This window comes from Microtus oregoni, unplaced genomic scaffold, assembly GCF_018167655.1.
Source record: "Microtus oregoni isolate MIOR12 unplaced genomic scaffold, Mior012 000010F_ref0000083, whole genome shotgun sequence".
Taxonomy (NCBI): Eukaryota; Metazoa; Chordata; class Mammalia; order Rodentia; family Cricetidae; genus Microtus; species Microtus oregoni.
The window spans coordinates 25,049,032-25,067,769 of record NW_024543069.1 but is presented as its reverse complement, the minus strand read 5'-3'; the positions used below and the strand labels follow the sequence as shown (position 1 = coordinate 25,067,769).

General features: G+C 47.0%; 1 protein-coding gene across 1 annotated transcript in view; it reads left to right on the top strand.

Annotated features, from left to right (window-relative positions):
• The first annotated feature begins 10,130 nt into the window (after positions 1–10,130).
• Positions 10,131–18,738, top strand: part of Foxo1 (forkhead box O1) — an 81,576-nt gene continuing 72,968 nt past the window's right edge. Inside the window, exon 1 of the mRNA XM_041659080.1 lies at positions 10,131–11,138. Within this exon, the coding sequence (XP_041515014.1) occupies positions 10,524–11,138 (615 nt within the window). The 5' untranslated portion in view covers positions 10,131–10,523. The remainder of the gene's footprint in view (positions 11,139–18,738) is intronic.

Genomic DNA, 18,738 nt, shown 5'->3' with positions numbered 1-18,738 from the left:
TGGAAGCTAACATCCTTACCCCCATACCAATCGACTTGGAATCTGAGCTTCCATATTCCAAATCCATACACTTCGCTCAGTCTCTTCCCAGAAGACCCACACATCTACCCAGTCCTGGACCTTAAAGAGGCTTCCTTCTCCATTCCTCCAGCGCCAGTGAGCCAGCTCCTGTTTGCCTCTGAATAGACGGATCCAATGTCCAACAAGACTATCCTGGAAATGGCGGCCCCAAGCATTCAGAACTTCTCCTAGACTCTTTGGGGAGACACTACAAAAATATTTAGCAGGATTTGGGATGTCACAGCCTGCCTCCACTCTGCTCCAGTATGTAGATGACCTTCTACTGGCAGCAGCTGGCCCTGCCACCTGATGGTAAGACACAGAGGACTCGTTCCAACTACTAACCACTTTGGAATATTTCCATGTCTCCATGAAGAAGGCTGGGCTCTACCAGACAGAGGTCTCCTGTCTGGGATCCCTGCTCTCTCAAGGTAGGAAACCCAGTGCTGCCCGAAAGGAAGCCATCCTCAAACCAAGAAGCAGGTATGAGAATTTCTGGGGGTGCCAGGATCTCTCAGGCTCTGGATTCCTGGCTGTATGGAAATAGACCATCCCCTTTATTCTGCCACTGTGGGAGGCCAGTCTTTAAAATGGGCTGAAACAGAGGAAGGAGCCTTTAGAAACTAAAGCAGACTCCAACGGGAGCCCTCGCCCTCCTGGGTGTCACTAAACCGGTCCGCCTTTCACCCAGGAGGCTTTGACGTCGATCCTGGGATCTTGGTGGAGGCCTCTAGTGTATCTGTCCGAGTGGCCTCCCGTTGGCAATCCTGTATGCAGACCAAAGCGGTAACCGCTATACTAGGAAGGCCACGCTCGCCCTGGCCCAGGCCAGGACCCAGTTAAGGGCTTCCGTTGCCGTGGAAACCCCCCTACGAGGGGCAAATGACTGGTGGACATGAAGTGCCCACGTCACTCAGTAATGGAGACTGTTGTCTGATTGGCCCTCGAGGCTGGGACGTTGGTGCCTGATTCCAACCTGAGGTCCCCCTTCATGACTGTGAGGAATTGCTGGATGTTTCTCAGGCCAGTGGCCCATATCGCAGGATTCTCCCTTGCCTGATGCAGAGGCCAATCTGTTTATTGATGGAAACAGACAGATCATCAATGGAGCCGAGAGAGCCAGAGCCACAGTGACTGCCCAATAGGCCACATACGGGCACGAGCCTTGCCACGGGGCACACCATCTGCACAAAAGGCAGACCTGGTTGCCTTCACTCAAGTCCTACAGGGAAAGTACAAACATGTAAACATTTATACAAACGGAAGGTATGCTTTTGTAATCCTTCATGTCCATGCCGTGATTTATAAGAGCATCTATTGACTGCAAAAACAACAAAAATCTCACCACCACCACCACCATCACCCACCACCGCTGCCACCGCCACCTCCACAACAATTGAACCTCTCTTCCTTTTGTCAATAATTAAAATGGTCAGTAAGGCCTTCAATGTAACCTGGAAACTCCACTGAGCCCACCAGCCTCGGTGTTTAAATACATGAACTGCACTATTAAGTCTACGCTCTCTAAATTGTTTTTTTTTTTAAACCAGTAAAAATTGGCTCAACCTTTTACCTCTGTCCCTTCTTAGAAGAAGATGTACCCTTTATAAGACAGGATTTACCGCTGTGAACTTATGTTTGGAGGACCACCCTGCGTTGTCCTGTTTAAGAGAAGCTATCACTGAGAAGATTATACTCATCAGTTCTTTTAAAGTGTCTCCGATGTCTCCAACTTGTCCAGATTCCAGTCCGTTCTAGGGTTTGGAAGCCCATCCAGATCCTTCCTCGGTGCCCTGGCCTTCATCCCAACCCAGGACCAGATGTTCATCACAGGAAAATGAACTGACACTGCCTGGAAAGGGCATCACACCGTTGTCATGACAACAGCAACGGTGGCCAAGGGGGGCAGTGGTCCTCCTGGATGCTTCACTCTGTGCCAGCCTAGTCCAAACCAGAACCAGAAACGGGCTGTCTCACTTGGGTCCACACAGGCTGTGACTCTGTCCGAAACAGGACTCCTGTTTGGTTGTATCTATTATCTCCTTTCTTCCTCTTGACCCTAGTCTCACCGTTACTCTTTTTATTTTTATTTTATTTTATTTTTTCCTTTGGTTCTCTGAGATAGGGTTTCTCTGTAGCTTTGGAGTCTGTCCTGGAACTAGCTCTTGTAGACCAGGCTGGCCTAGAACTCACTGAGATCTGCCTGCCTCTGCCTCCTGAGTGCTGGGATTACAGGTGTGTGCCACCACTGCCCAGCTCACCGTTACTCTTAACTCAGAGCTTATTTCCCACAGGAACTTGGTTTGCCTGTAACTCACTGTATGACCTCAACACACACACACACACACACACACACACTCACACACACACACCCTGTCTCGAAAAACTTAAATAAATAAACAATAAATACATACCTACCTCTGATATTTATACTCACTGGGTAATAGAGAGGACACATTCTCTCTCTCTCTCTCTCTCTCTCTCTCTCTCTCTCTCTCGCGGTCACATTTGAAACAGAGAGGAACCGCAAGGGCTGTGTGTTTTTCTTGACTTTAACCTTTGTCCCTTGTCTCCTGGCAGTGAACTGGATTTGACTCCTGGGGTACGTCAGCAGAGCTATATTAAATGGAACAAGACCCATCATGTGGACTGTAGGATAAGCTGTTATAGTTCTAACACCACGCTTCTGGAACTCAGGAAGGGGGATGTCTTTTCTATAAAAAATGCAATACTGATCACTCTCGGGTGCCTATAGAACTCAATTTGATTCAGGATAAAGAGAGCCAGGGAAGGACTTCAGATAGGTCAACCACCCCTGAAGAGCTGGCTGCTGAAACTGTCTAAACAGCCAAGTGCCAATGGCTGGGTCGGCCCTACTTTATTTCTGCATACAAATGCAAAATCATCACTATTGTTAATTTTGTGGTTCTTAAGCTCCTTTTATTAGAATAAACTGAGCTAGGTTTTTTAAAATCTTTTTTTACTTTATGTGTATTTGTGTTCATATGGATGTGTGGACCAAATGCATGCAACACTCCCAAAGACCACTAGATGGCAGCCGATCACCGGAACTGGAGTTGCAGGTACTTGTAAGTTGCCAGTAGTTGATTGTCCCTGTGATTTCCCCTTCCTTTCCCTCCGCTCCCCCTGCGGGGTGGGGGTGGGGTGGAGTGGGGGTAGGGTAGGGTGGGATGGGATGGAGGTAGGGTGAGGTGGGATGGGGGTGGATGTTTAATGAAAGCTAGAAACATAAATGTCCAACCCATCCCATTCCCAAAGTAAGTTATCCTTTAAAAATAACTATGATATTTACAATCACTGGGTAGTACAGGGAGAATACTCTCCCATACATAGGTAGTTGTGGGTGCTGGGACCCCTAGGAGAACAGCAAGCGCTCTTAACCACCGAGCCATCCCTCTAGCTTCTTGAACTGGTTTGTAAGCAGAGCAGACTGCTAATAGTGACCAAAGGGGAAAGGAGATGGCTCTCAAATGTTATCCATCTTCCCGCCCCTCACCGAACCCCTCCCCTTTGTACTCCATGCTGGCCTGCAGCTGAGGGAACCCTGGCTGGCCCCGAACTTGCTGCCATCCTGCTGTTTAGCCTCCCAGATGCTGGGATTAAAGGCTTGAGACACATTTCTCTCTCAATTTTTCCAAATGTAAATTTTCTAGGAAAATCACTTTGAACCATGAGATTAACATTGGATGAATTTCTAGTCCCGACGCTGTATAGCTGCAGAAAGTATGGCGTGAAACAGATGAGCTCTGAACTCGGATAACAGTTGGTTCTAGTCAAGTTTGACTAGAGTTGGATCAGCTTCTAAGATAAACCCGTTTGTACCTGCGTTTTCATTTCAGTAAAGATAAAGCATATTATCCCCTACTGGGGGATTTGCATGATTTATTCAAAAGGTAGCTGTAAGCCAGGCGCAGCGGTGCATACCTGCGGGCCCAGTACTACGGAGGCAGAGACAGGGAGATCTCTATGAGTTGGAGAACAGCCAAGGCTGCATAGTGAGAACCCGTCTCAAAAAAAAAAAAAAAAAAAAAAGCCCACGAAAGTTGCCTGGTCTGTAGGTACTGTTCAAAGTACAGTTTTTATTATTGAGACAGATTAAATATATATTTTTTAGAAGTAAGTAGTTATTTTCCCTCTTGCGTTGTTAGAATCCAAATAAGGGTCTCAATGTACGTTAGCTCGGTGCAATACCATCATCCTACAACACAAGCTTCATGTGTGCATGCATAGATTAATTAGCTCAGCGTGATACCGTATGTACATGAGGGTTGATGATTTAAGACATAGCGTGAGACATGAACATATGCACACGAATACATACATATAGACTATTTGTTTCAGTTTGGGGAGAAATGGTGTAGACTTGACTCCAGGACCTCGTCCCACCGAGTGGCATCCTCAGCCATATCATACAGTAGGTCTTCCTGTTTCAGATGATGCGCAAATCAGAGAAGCAGAAGGAAGACATGCAGTGGAGCTTAGCGTTAGACTGCAGAGATTTTCTGAGCTGGAATCTTCTAGAGCTGCAACGCGCAACATAACTCAAATATCCTGTTTTCAGTTTGTTGTTGAAACATGAGATTATTTAAAGTACATATGGCATCTTTTGAGACAAATTAGCTTCTTTCCAGGCTCTCCCAGTCATCTGCTAATTAGAAATTCCATTTTTTAAATGTTAAGCCTCAGCGGGGCAAGAACCCCGTATTCCCTGCATTCTCAGGAGGTGGAGGCAAGGGACCAGGAGTTCAAGGTCACCTTCAGCTACACACTCATTTAAGACCAGCTTCGACTATAGGAGACCCTGCCTCAAAACCGAAAATAAATAAGCAAAAGTTAGATTTTTACAATAGAGAGTGTTTCCATGTGTTTTTAAAAGCTGTAAATTGCAAAACAGAAAAATGATACCCTGAAAGAGATACATTGACTCTTTATTTTCTGCCACAGGGACTTTACATAAGAGTGGCCCCTCTGAGTCAGCTAAATCCAATATTTAAGAATCCTTTTCTCCCTGTCTCTTTAAAAAAATTAATGTATATATGGGTGCTTTGCCTACATATATGTCTCTGAGGCACGTTCATGCCTAGTAACTGCAGAGACCAATAGAGGGCGTCGGATCCCAGGAAACAAGATTTACGCATAGCTGTGACCCACCACGTGGTCCTCTGTTAGAGCACTCGGTTCCCTTAGCCTCTGAGTCATCCCTCCAGCCCCTGAAATTTCATAATCTCTTGTCTCCCATTTCTACACCCTCTTTGACAAGGTAATCTACACATTATAGAAAAACACACGCACCCTTAACTGACTACACAGCCATTACCTCTTGTTATTATTTTTTAATCAACGAATGACAAGCGATGTGGTTAGTCCCCAGAAAACGCTAGCAGCAGGACCAGCATCAACCTGACTAGTGAGAAAAAGTGCCACCAACCCTGGGGAGCTGGACTTGATCTCCTGGGGTCTACAACCTAGAATAAGAGAATGGAATCAGGAAAGATATCCTCTGACCTCCACACATTTCCTGTTATGTGAACTCATGAGTACGCTCACACACACACACGCACACACACACACACACATACACACACGTTAAAAGAAAATACTAGTAGTTTCTTCTTCAATTATTTCTTTATTACTGTCCTGGACTCTGTTAATCATTTGTTTGCAATCACATCTGACCCCCTTGCTGGGCTAGAATGCTCTAGAAATATAGGATGATATATTAGAAAAGTAAAGGAAATGGACTGATATTATAAAACAGCAACTGATTTCTTACTTTGTAACTTGAACATTCAGGCACACTAGTTTTTCAAATAAAATGCCTTGTTAAACTCCCTCTCTGCCAAAAATGTACTACCATCTGTGTTCTACATGGCAGTGTTTTCTTATTTAATACACATGTCCCGCTTTCAGGAAAAGCATGGGAAAAGCTTTAATATGACAAGAAACAGAAATAAAATAGTGAAAACACATTGTGTTTCAAAATGAATGCAAGGTTCAGATTTGTGACACTGGGAGAAATTGAAGTTTCATGTGCTCTCTATTAATTTTATGGCCATACTGTGAGTCCTCAATGCCATAAAAAATTTAATTCTAACGTGCATGAAGTTTGGACTCAGAATTTGTTTATTTAAAAAAATAGTATAAGGGCCTACTATTTAAAATGGGTTAAATCTCATCAGATGGTTTCACAACCCTGAGGCACCAAGAGTGATTATCACCAGCAGTGGGACAGAAAGCCAATTTTTGGCCTGAACAAGAGTTTTGCACCCAGCTTTAGAAACTGCACAAAACCTGGGCAAATCATTTACCTTCTCAGCGGTCCTCTTCCCTAATTTGAAACACGAGGGCTCTGAGTTAAAGTGATATTGCCCATCTTTAGGTGACAGGGGCGCTTTCCGAGCTGGTAAATGTATCACCAGCATTGTGGGAGATCACTTCAGATACTTGTAGTCCACCACAGTGCTAGGGACTAAAGCTGGTGTCTCCCACACGAATGGCTGAGTATACAGATCACCACTGAGCCACACCTGCAACCTCATAACTCTATTTAATCCACTTATTATTTCCACTCTTTTTTTCTCCCAGTACTCCAGGGATTGAACCTAGGGCCTCAGATGGCGGTCTCTACCACTGGGCTGTATCCCCAGCCCTTCATATTTTGAGACAGGGTCTTATGAAGTCTTTTTCTAATTAGACTTTAACGTGTTCTGTAGCCCAGGAGACCTAAAACTTGAGAATTTCTGGGATGTGGGGCCTTTAGCTCCAGCTAAAACATTTGTTTATTTGTTTGTTAGTTTTTGAGACAAGGCCTCACTGCATAGCCTTAGCTGGCATGGAACACACTACATAGAACAGACTGGCCTGGAACCCAGAGAGATCTGACTGCCTCTGCCTCCCTGCGGGCGGGGCTTCCAGGCCTGCGCCACCTCTCCGGGCAAGCTGACATTTTTCATGAAAACAACTTTTATTGTAGAATCTTTTTTTCCCTACTCTGCTTTTTAAATCCTTCCTCCCTCCCCTCTCTTTTGGGAGGGGTACAGGGTCTCATGTAGCCCAGACTAGTATGGAACTCACCTTGAACTGCTGACCTTCCTGCTTCTCCATCCGAAGTGCTGGGTTACTGGTGTGTGCTGCCTTCATGGAGTTCATGTTGGAACCTAGGGCACCGTGTATACTCAGCAGGGACTCACCCATCTGGCTAAGTCACAAGTCCAGCTTTCTTAATCCAGCTTTCTTTTGAGCCAAGACTCATCATCTTGGTGGAATTCATTTGAGTAAGATTACATGGAGCCATGACTAGCAGAAAGAACACACAGGCTGCAGTGTTTGTGCATACACTGGTATTACGGGATGCTCATACTTCTCTAGGTGTGCCGATATGGATGGGAAAGCAAGCGACTGAAGCTCTAGCCCTGGCCCTTGCTACCCTCTAAGTGTGCTGTCTTCATACTTACTAATTAAAGGAGATCAGAGATAATCTCCGCGTTTACTGTCAAATGTAACATTTTGCAGGGCTATCAGAAAAAGAAAGTTCAACTAGAGATAACTTTTCTCAAGGGATGCTTGCCTGTTTCTTCCAAAATTCCCAGTGACTCCTGCATTCGCACACTTCTCCATCCTTGTGAGGCTGGGAAGTGACGGTTCCACAAGGCTTTTCTTGAGAAGAGTTTGTACCAGGCAAAGTCAGGAAACAAGTTGAGACACTCAGCAATGCCCTGTGCTTCAGTAAACTGACATTTTGACACAACTGTAGAGTAATTGTCTGTATCAACCTTTTAAAAACACCTTAAGCCGGGCGGTGGTGGCGCATGCCTTTAATCCCAGCACTTGGGAGGCAGAGGCAGGCGGATCTCTGTGAGTTCGAGACCAGCCTGGTCTACAAGAGCTAGTTCCAGGACAGGCTCCAAAACCACAGAGAAACCCTGTCTCGAAAAACAAAAACAAAAACAAAAAAAAAAACAAAATAAAACACCTTAAACATATTTTGTCCTTTGTATTAGGACATTGACAGTACAGATTCTCGAATTATTTTCCTTTTTGGTATTGAACTCAGGGCTTCTTCACACACACTAAGCCTGTGCTCTCCCACTAGCCCATACTATTGAGAGCAACAATAGGGGATAGTGGGCTTAGAGAATTTGAAGATTTGGGGAAAGATTTAAGAAAAGTCCTTTAATCAAATGCTCTTATCTCAGAGAAACACGTCCCGCGAAACCCGGAATAGAAATGAGGTTAGGGCCAAATTCACAGCTGGGCTCCATTGCCAAGAATGATCCACTAATACTCCTCCTATTGCAGGGTGTGGCTGTCTGAATGTGGGCCCATCTCGGCAAACTGGGACTGGAATGGGAAGGAGTAGCAAAGAGTTGTGCTTTGTGGTCCATTTATGCTCACTGATTTACTCAAGTCTCCAAGCGGCTGCCAAAGAAGACCCCACCTGCCAGAATTTCTAGCCAAGGTGAAGAGAAGAGATGACAGCCAACCTCCATCCCTCCCCAGCACTTCTGGTTCAGGATCGCCACCCACATCTCTTTTCAAATCACTAGGAAACCATTGCAATGAAAGGATTATGAAGAAATAGTGGCCTGGACTAGAGAGATGCTTGAGACAAGGAGGAATAAACCTCTACATAGTTTTAACCTTTGCAAGAACCTGCCTTTCTTTAGATGCCCCCTTTTAAACAGAAGAATTCCACGTAGGAAAGAAGAATGGAATGCAACAGCAACAGGAAATTAGGAGCTGTCTTTCTTGGACACATCCAAAACCCTAATACTCATCTTCAAGTCTAAGGCATCCTATCCATTAAAAGAAAATGCCATCCATCTTTCTCTTAAAAGAGAAAGCAAATCAGAAAACCAAGCTAGGAAACGTTTTCTCCTGCTCTGTAAGACGAAAAGGATCATTGTCTTTGTACCTCTGGCCTTGCTGCCTATCTTAGATATCCAGATGTATGAGCTCGCACTGGGAACAGTGAGGTGCAGGTGGGAGCAGGCCGGTGGCGCAGAAGCAGGAAGCTTAAAGGACCCGGGGCGGGGGGTGGGGTGGGTGGAGGCCGTGCCCCGGGGAGAGGAGGGGCTGTGCCCCAACACTTGGGTCTGATCTCCTTTTTCGATTTCACTCAACACCTCCTCGCTTCCATTCTAAATAAAAAGAACTAAGCAACCCAGGGGTAATAAAGTGCCAAGGTTGTCTCTAAACGCTCTCCTGACCCTTTGGCCACCACTCCGGTTCTCAGGGGGACAGTGAGATTCCCGCGGCAGGAAAGCGGTTCCCACAGAAGACTTCAGATCCGAGGCGCTACTGGATCTGTGTGTCTGTGCAAACGTAGTGTCTTCTCCCCCGAGCCGCACCTCTTCTGGGTTCAGGATGACTGGCAGCTGGGGGCTGGACCGAACCGCAGCGTCTCAGCTCGCAGGTGTGCAAGGGTAACGTGGGAAGTGGGGGGACAGGGAGCCGCAGAGTCATTGGTCTCCGCTGTAGGATCTTCTGGGGCGGCCCGGACAGATGCCAGCTTAAGAAAACATTCCTCCAAAACAAACCCCACCGACTTCCCCGGAGCTCCGCGAAGACGCGTGGGCGGAGCGGGCTTAGTGGAATCCACGAGGCTCCCCGCCGCCCACGTCGCGCCCGGGAGCGCGCACCGGCCCCGCGCCACCCCTCGAGTCGGGGTTTGGGCTCCGAGGAGTACTCGTTTGCACTCTGTAGTAAACAAAAGTATGGTCGCCGCCTCCTCGCTGGTTTGCCTCCGAACAATCCGAACTCTGAGAGGCGAGAGACTCAGAAACACTTGAAAATTACAGAAAAATAATAACGGAGATTGAAAAAAAAAAAAGTGTGTGTGAGAAAGAAAAACACCCCACTACCCCCCACCAACCTACTGCCGCCTCCCGAGGGAGAGCAGCGCCCGCCCAGGCCCACGCTCATTGGCTAGCTGGGCGGAGATGTGGCGCGTCCATTGGCCGCGCTGGCTGTCAGTCAGGGGCGGGTCGGCGCGCGCGCCGCCGCGGGCGGGGAGGCTCTGCAGATCCCGTAAGTCGGGAGGCTGCGGAGTCGCTGCAGTCCCTGCCACCGCCACATTCAACAGGCAGCAGCGCCGCTGTCGCGCGGCCGCGGGGAGAAGGAGCGAGCGGCCCGCGGCGTCCGCCCGTCTGCTCTTGCGTCCGCGGCCCTGTCAGCAGGAGCGTGGCGCCCGAGCTGCCGGGCCCCGCGGCCTGGTCCGTGTCCCGTCCAAGCCACGAACTCGGAGGATCCTGAACCCGCGGTGGCCCAGCAGCGAAGTTAAGTTCTGGGCGCGTCCGTCCGCCGCGGCGCGCCTCGCTCCGGCGTGCGTCCGCTGACCGCGGTCCCAAATCTCGGAGCGACTCTCCGGTCGCCCCGCTCCGCGCCCCCGGTGGCCGCGGCTCCCGGTCCTTTCTGCTGGTGGGGGAGGGGCGGGGGTCACCATGGCCGAAGCGCCCCAGGTGGTGGAGACCGACCCGGACTTCGAGCCGCTGCCTCGGCAGCGCTCCTGCACCTGGCCGCTGCCCAGGCCGGAGTTTAACCAGTCCAACTCGACCACCTCCAGTCCGGCGCCGTCGGGCGGCGCGGCCACCAACCCCGATGTCAGGGCGACCCTGGCCTCGGCGTCCGCTGTCAGCACCGACTTCATGAGCAACCTGAGCCTGCTGGAGGAGAGTGAGGACTTCGCGCGGGCGCCCGGCTGCGTGGCTGTGGCGGCCGCGGCAGCTGCCAGCAGGGGCCTGTGCGGGGACTTCCAGGGCCCCGAGGCGGGCTGCGTGCACCCGGCGCCGCCGCAGCAACCCCCGCCGACCGGGCCGCTGGCGCAGCCTCCACCCGTGCCCCCCGCCGCCGCCGGGCCACTCGCGGGACAGCCGCGCAAGAGCAGTTCCTCGCGTCGCAACGCGTGGGGCAACCTGTCGTACGCCGACCTCATCACCAAGGCCATCGAGAGCTCGGCCGAGAAGAGGCTCACCCTGTCGCAAATCTACGAGTGGATGGTGAAGAGCGTGCCCTACTTCAAGGATAAGGGCGACAGCAACAGCTCGGCCGGCTGGAAGGTGAGCGGCCTCTCGGGGTGGCCCTGGGGGACGTGGTGGGGCGGGCGGGAGGATCGGCGGTGTGGGTTTGCGGGTCCCGGAAATGACAGGGCGTGCGCGGGGAGAGTGGGTGTGAAATGGCAGGTGTGCTGGGGGGGCTCCTCCGAGATCTGGAGCTTTGGACCGGGTGCACGCGAGGGAGTTCGAAGTGGGACCCGGAAAGGGCTTGTTTGGGCACTAAGTGCAACGCCAGAGCAGGCGTGAAAGTTAGCTAGCTGTCGGAGCGGAGGGGGTTCACTTCGAAGGGCTCCCCACTTGACACCCCGGACCTGCCTGGCTTCGGGCGGCTGCTCCCCGCCCACACGCGCACCCACTCTCCCAGCTTTTGGCGGTCAAGGTTCCCCCCGACCCGCCAACTGAGGTCTGTGCTGGAGTCCTGGCGACATCCCGCTTGCGGCACACGCACCCTTCGGGGCACCGGCTGCCGGTGGACTGGCTAAAAGACGCGGGGCTGGCAGAGCTAGGTGCAGGCCCGCAGTAGCCGAAGGTTCCCGAGGCCGGAGCAGATTTGGTTTTTATCCAAAGTGGCCTGAGCAGGTGGTCGAGCGTGCCCACTCACTGGTAGGGTGTCGGGCCCGTGCAAGTGGGCGGCCACGGCTTTTAGGCTCTGGGCAACCTAAAGTCTAGTGTGACCCTTGGCCGGGGCGGGAGGCGGCGGGGAGGGAGGGACCGCGTGCACAGGAAGCTAGGGCCTTTAAAGGGCCAGTGCCTCCAGCCTGGGAGGCCACTCTAGTACTCGGGGAAGTGCTTCCACACTTGGTCTTGCTTGGGGAGGGGCGCTTTTAATTGGAAGCGCCGAAGCTGCTACTCGTGACTAGATTCTGCACGGGTGTTTGTGAGTGCTTTCTCTAACCGGAAAGCATGGAGCGACCCACGAGGGGCAAGTGGGAGCTTTGAGTAAGTATTTGGTCAAAGTCTTAAGTGGGGTGCTCGCTTAGGGAATTGCCAAAGACGGTCTGCCTCGAAGGAAGGTTGCAGATTTGTAGATTTAGGTGCTCGTGGTCCTTGTTTACCTTTCTGAAGGTGGCTGGGAGGAGACTCAGGAGCTGGAACTGCGAAGTCCCTACCTGGTGGTGGTGGGTGATGTAAGGGCCTGGGGCCTTTTGGAGGAGGAATTGAGATGTTGCACCGGGGTCACTCTCGCGGTGGTCACCCCTGGCTGACAGGGTCTCGGCGGCGGCACAGGTGGAACTCAGATCTTAAGATTCTCCAGTTGAACGCAGCAGCGTTTAGCTTTTCAACTTCCTGGTCTTGACTGTACAGCCTAGCAGAGATTGTTACAGCAAGGTGGTTTCACGCACATCCCTGTGGTTAAAGGATCTAAAAGGTCAAGTTACTCACACCTTAGGAAAGTTCTTAGAGAAAGAGCCAGGGTGGTTTTATTTTTGCCACACTGTGTTTTAAAGGTATATACTATGTCTGACGTGCAATATTCTTACCAAGTGTTCCAAAAAGTAAAATACCAATTTCTCATATTGTAATTCACAAAAATAGAGGTTCTCTATAAAATCCAATTTGACTCAAGTTTTTGACTGCTTTAATCATCGGTGGAACTTCAGCTGTTAAATGAAGCATTTGTCATTAAAACAAAGCAACAACAACAACAAAGCCTAAAACCCTTTGGACACTTGAAGTACAGTGTAAAATTATGTTTTTGGAAAGAGATACAACCTTCTTCAGTTTGTTTGAGTGCCTTTAAAGATAAAGTCAGTGTTTGCGGATATTTTTAGTTTGCCTTTCAAATGGCTGTGTGTGAAGATACTCTTCAACTAGAACTATACCTTAATTTTAAAAATTAGTTTTTAGAAAAATAAGAGTTCTGGCTCATATTTTTAAAGCAATCTTATTTTCATCCTTTTGATTTCTTAATAATTCAAGTGTAATTATTTATGTGTTTTTATTTTTTTTTCTCATTGGAGCCAAGAAACTTCTTAAGCATGAAGGGTTCCTCAGAAGTGGAGGTGTAGCCACTGTTGCTTGAGCAACTGGCGAGTTTTGGGGTGGAGGAACAAGTCACCACATTTTCAAAGGAGTAGATGCTTGACTGTAAGAAGTCAGTCGGTGTGCCCTAAACTGTGGCCAGTGTGTTTTCAGTCTTAGTAAAGGGGTATTTTAAGAGGAAACCTGAGCCGTTGTAACTCAGAACTAGTCTTCTGGTTGAAACTTTCAGAAGATTCGGTTGTGATACTTGTTAAAACCAAGTCTCACTCTCAGATCTGAAAGATAACCCTGAAAATTCATAAAAGGAAGAAATTATGTTACGACTTAGAATCCGATTCTAAGATGCAAATGAAGCAAAACTTACCTGTTGTAATGCCATGGAGAAGCAGCTCTGGAGCAGAGCATTTCCTCTGATTAGCTGTTGAGAATTGGCCGAATCGTTAATTAAACTGTGCTTTCTGACCCACTTCCTGGGACTTCCCTGAGAATCCGAAAGTCTTTTACGAAGGACAGAATAACTGGAAAGCTGTTAGTGTCCAAACATTTAATTTTAGAAATCAGGACATAGTTCAGTTGGTAGAGTGGTTTCCTAGCATGCAGGAGATTCTGGGTTCACTCCCTAGCACTGTGGAAACAGGGTGTGGTGGTGCAGGCTATTTTTCTAGTGCTTGTCTGTAGTCCCCAGGTAAACAGGGAAATGGTGTATATTTGTATATACAGGTCAGACATTTTTGAAGAGTAAATTATAAATTTAAAGCCGGGCATAGTGAAACATGCCCGATAGATACTATTGCATTCAGAAATTGGAGATAAGAGATCATAAGTTAAAAATCATCTCTAGCTCCATAGTGCACTCTGGGCCACCTGAGTCAAAGAAAATGAAAGAAAAAACCTTTTACTGTTTAGTCAAGCATTGAGCATATACTTTTCCTGTTTGTGGACATGGTGTGTAAGTAACATCTGTCTTTCGCTGTGTGTGTGAGCACACATTTGTCATTTGTTCACACATATGCCTAGAGTGGGAGGTCTTCCTCAGTCCCTACCTTGGGTCTCAATAGGGTCTCTTCCTGTGCTGGTTTGGGGACTTGGCCAGGCAGGCTTGAAATGAGCTCCAGGGGGTCAGCCTCAGGCAAGCACTTCCAGGGCCCTCTCCCCCAGCATTTTTTATCTTTTTAACGACTGGAACTGTCATAAGTAACACACGAGTGGAACTTAACACTTGGAAAACCCGAGTCTTTTAAATAGCACAGTATTTGTAAACAATGAAACTTCATTTCCATGATGTTTCCTAGCATAGACATTCTGAAGCTTGGGAAGTAGCAATTGTGAGCACATAGTGTTGGATTTCTTTTTTTTTAAGGTGGCGGTTTTGAGTTGACTCTTGTTTATTGTTTTGATGGAACACTTAAAACATGCTTTAGGGCTGGGGACTCAGATGGTCCAGCGTGCAGGAGAGCCTTGGTTTATTCCTGTGTGCAGCATGTGCGGGTTGGTGCTCACAGCATTCAGCACAACAGTCGGGAAGTGGAGGCAGGAGAATACGAAGTTCAAGGTCATTCTTGGCTAGATAGCTCCCCTGGGGTATCTGAGACACTGCTTCAGCAACAACAAAATAACTTGACTTTTAACATTTAAGATAGTGAAATAGTTCACTACTTGTTGATTTTGAGTGAAATTTCTTTAAATTTATCAATAAAATGATAGTGTATTTTCTTAATATCTTCAGATTTGTCTTTAGTCTGCAGTTAAGTCTTTTGGTCTATAGCTGAGTAGCTGCAGCTGTCTGACTGGAGGGTGGCTATTGTATTGTGCACACATACCTATGGCTTAAGAGAGCCCTTCTTTCTGAGACGGAGGAGAGGACTTTATGGTACTTTTCCTATTTCATTGTGTCTGTGTGTTCACCATGTGTAGACACCCATGGAAGTCAGAAGAGGTGTTGGTTACCCCGGAGTTTACAGGTGGTTTGTGAGCCATGAGGTGGGTACTGGCCACAGACCCTGGTCCTCTACAAAAGTGGCGATTTCTCTTAACCTTTGACCTGCCTACCCAGCTCCTATTTCTAGTGTCTGGTGCTTTTTCTTTTTGTGGTCATTGACGTTACCTTAAAACCGTTTTTATATTCAGACAAAACCCTCAGACCTGCAATATGCTGACTACCTGGGAAGATGAAGAGAATGGGGGCGGGTTAGGAGACAGTGAAGCTAAGTGTTGTGTGTGTGTTGTGTGTGTTAGCTGTTACATGCTAAAACACATTTTAGAGATTTGAGTCCTGTGTGGTATTCCCACATGGGACACCATAGCAACAGGACTGAATTTGACCCAAGCTTCATAGCAAGCCCCCCCCACAAGTCTCCACAACAGAAAATAGATACCAAATCTGAAAAATAGAAGAACATTATTATTACACTTCTCCTATGAACTTTTTCTCAGCGGGAAGGATCTTCCATGTTTGTTGCTTAAGGATTTTTCATACATGCATATGTTTTGATCAAATCTGCCTTCCATTCCCTCTCCTCCAGCTCTTCCCTCATTGTCCCCAACACTTTTACCCTCCTCGCTTCGTGTGCTGTGGTGTTAAATGCACTGAGACTACTTAATGCTGTCTGTATGTGCATGGGTGTAGGACTATGTACTAGAGCGTGGGTAGCTTCTGAGGACTCCTTCCTCTGTTGCCATCAGCTGTTGTGATAGCTCCTCAGCTAAGAGTGGGAACTTAGGAGCCACTCCCACAGCCCTGCTGTGGTTTTGGTTGGCTTGACCTTGTTCAGGTCTTAGTCTTGTAGTCCTAGCCACTGTGAGTTCGTGTGGGCCCTGTCTTGCCCAACAAATACTGTTTTGCTGTAGATGGCTGTTACCCGTGGCTCTTCAAATCTTTCTGCCCCTTCTTCTGAGATGTCTCTTGAGCCTTGGAGGTGTTGGTGGTTAAGCATTCCAGAGTCTTAATTCTCTGCACATTGAATAGTTGTGGCTCTTTGCAATCTACCGCTAAAAGAGGCTACTGTGGTGAGTGTGGAGAAACGAGCTAATCTATAGCTATTAAGATAACTTTAGGGGACAGTTTATCAGTATGCTCATTTAGCATAATAATTCTGGATTCTCTCCTAGAGTTCATAACCTAGCTAGCCGTGGGGTTTGGCCCAGTAAATAGTACCAGTTTCATTTTGAGAAGTGAGCTTTAAATCCAGTTAGAAAGTGGTTGGTTACTCCTCTACCGTTCATGCCATCACCGCACCCGTGGGCCTGATCTTGCCAGGGTAACCATTGCTTTAGCTTTCTGGATTCACAGCTGGGTGTGAATGTGGATGACTTTTCTCCCTTAATAGTGTGCATAGACCCTTGGAGCCCTGTGAAGGCTAACTTGATTTCTCTGCACCTTTGACTTAGACATGTAGTATCTTTAGCGACAGTGTCTTACTGTCAAGTTCTTGGTGGTGATCAAGAGCAGCGGGGTAGCTATAGTCCTTTGTTTGAGTAGGAGGAGAATTTATAGTACCCTGCTGACCAGCAGTTTGAAATGAGGGAGTCCTTACCTGGGTTTCTTACTTGATAGCCTGTGGGATCTAGAAAAAGCATTGTGCTACCCTCCTCTGTTATAGGGTGATAATATCATTTAAATGCCTTGTGTGTGTGTGTGAGTGTGTGTGTGTGTGTGTGTATGTATGTATGTGTGTGTGTGTGTGTGTGTGTTAGGAAACATCTATAATAGTTTCTGTATGACTTTTTTCAAATGTCTTTGCTGTTAATTATCCTTCCTCATGCTCCCTCCTCTACCTTGACCTTCCACCCCCACCTCATTTATTCCTCCCATTAATTCCCTTTCTGCCTCCATGCATCTAAGTTCTGTTCCCTTCTCTTGAAATCCTCCATGACCCCTGGCTAATTTCCTGATTTTCTTAATCTCCAATTTAAACACACATATCTAAAGATTCACAACTAGCCATCACATATGAAAGAGAACATTCAGTGTTTATCTTTCTGTGTCTGGGTTACTTCTCTCAAAATGATTATTTCCAGGTCCATCCATTTATCTGTGAATTTCATAATTTTTATTTATAGCTGGATGATATTTCATTGTGTGTTTGCATCATTCATCAATGGTGAATTTGCATCATTTATTATTTATGGATATTCTGGCTGTTTATGTTTCCCAGGCATTGTGAATAGAGCAGCAAATGCCTCTAGTAGGCTATAGACTGCTGGAGAATAAGGCCAAAACTGAGATAGCAAGATTAGATGTGGTAGCTCTATTTCTAGCTTTCTGAGGAAGCACTACACACATGGCCACGGTTCATGTTCCAGTTTGTAATCCATTTTCCTTTTTAAGGCAGTGTCTCACTATATATCCCTGACTGACCTGGAACTGTGTAGACCAGGATGGTTTCCAACTCAAAAATTTCACCTGCCTCTGCCTCCCAAGTGTGCGCCATAATACCCAGCTGTAGTACGCATTGTCATTATGCATGCTAATGTTTATAATCAATATGTTAATGTTTATAATTAATATGCATGCTAACATTTATATTTTTCATTTTAGTTATTTGATTGGAGTAAGAAAAATCTCTAAAAGTAGTTTTAATTTGCATTCCCTGATGGCTAAGGCTGTTGTACAGTTTGAAAAACTATTTCTCAGCCATCTGTATTTCTTCTTTTGAGAACTCTGTTTAGTTCCATGCCCCAGTTTTTAATTGTGTTTTGTTGTTTTTTGTGTTTATGATTTTTTTGGGGAGGTGGTATTGTTTGGTTGAGTTTTTGTTGTTTATCTTTTGGGTTCTTTGTATATTCTAAACACTGACCCAATGTTAGTTTTATAGCTGTTAACTCCCCCCACTCCACGATTTCTTGGGTTGCCTCTTCTAGAATGATGGTGTCCTTTGCTGTACAGAATCTTTTTAGGTCATGAGATTCTGTTTATTAATTGTTGATCTTAATGCCTACACTTCTGGGAGCCTTGTTCAGAAAGTCTTTCCTGGGCCTGTAAATGGAAACATAGTCCCTACCCTCCTCTCTTAAGTTCACGGATCCAGTCTTATTTTGAAGGCCTTGATCTTTGGGAGCTGAGCTTTGAGTGGGCCGAGAGGTGAGACTCCAACTTCATTCTCTACATTGAGCTGTCCAGTTTTCTGAATGTACTTGTGACTTTTTTTGTCAAAAACCAGTTGGCTGTAGGAGCGTTCTGTTCTGTCAGTGTGTCTGCCTGTCTTTGTGCCAGTACCCTGCCGTTGATAACTGTAGCTCTGTGTTATTGCTGGAAATCGCACTTCCATGTTTTTATCACTAAGGAATGTTTTTGCTATCTTGGGTCCTTCGTGTTTCTATATGATTTTGAAATTATTTTTTTTCTTTTTTTGTGAAAATCGTTCTGAAATTTGGAATCAGATTGCTTTAGGCAGAGTAGCAGTTTCCCTGTTAATCCTAGTAGTCTGTGGCTACAGGAGTCTGTTTAAGTTACTTCATTTCTTTTAAAATTTCAGATTAGTGTAATGTAAGTTTTAGGTTTGTTCTTAGGAGTCTCTGAACTTCCTCAGTATCTTTTATAGTGTATCCATTTTTACCTGTAATTGTATTAATTTTGGTCTTTTTGAATTTTGAGTAGTTAGGCTAAAGATTTCTTAATCTT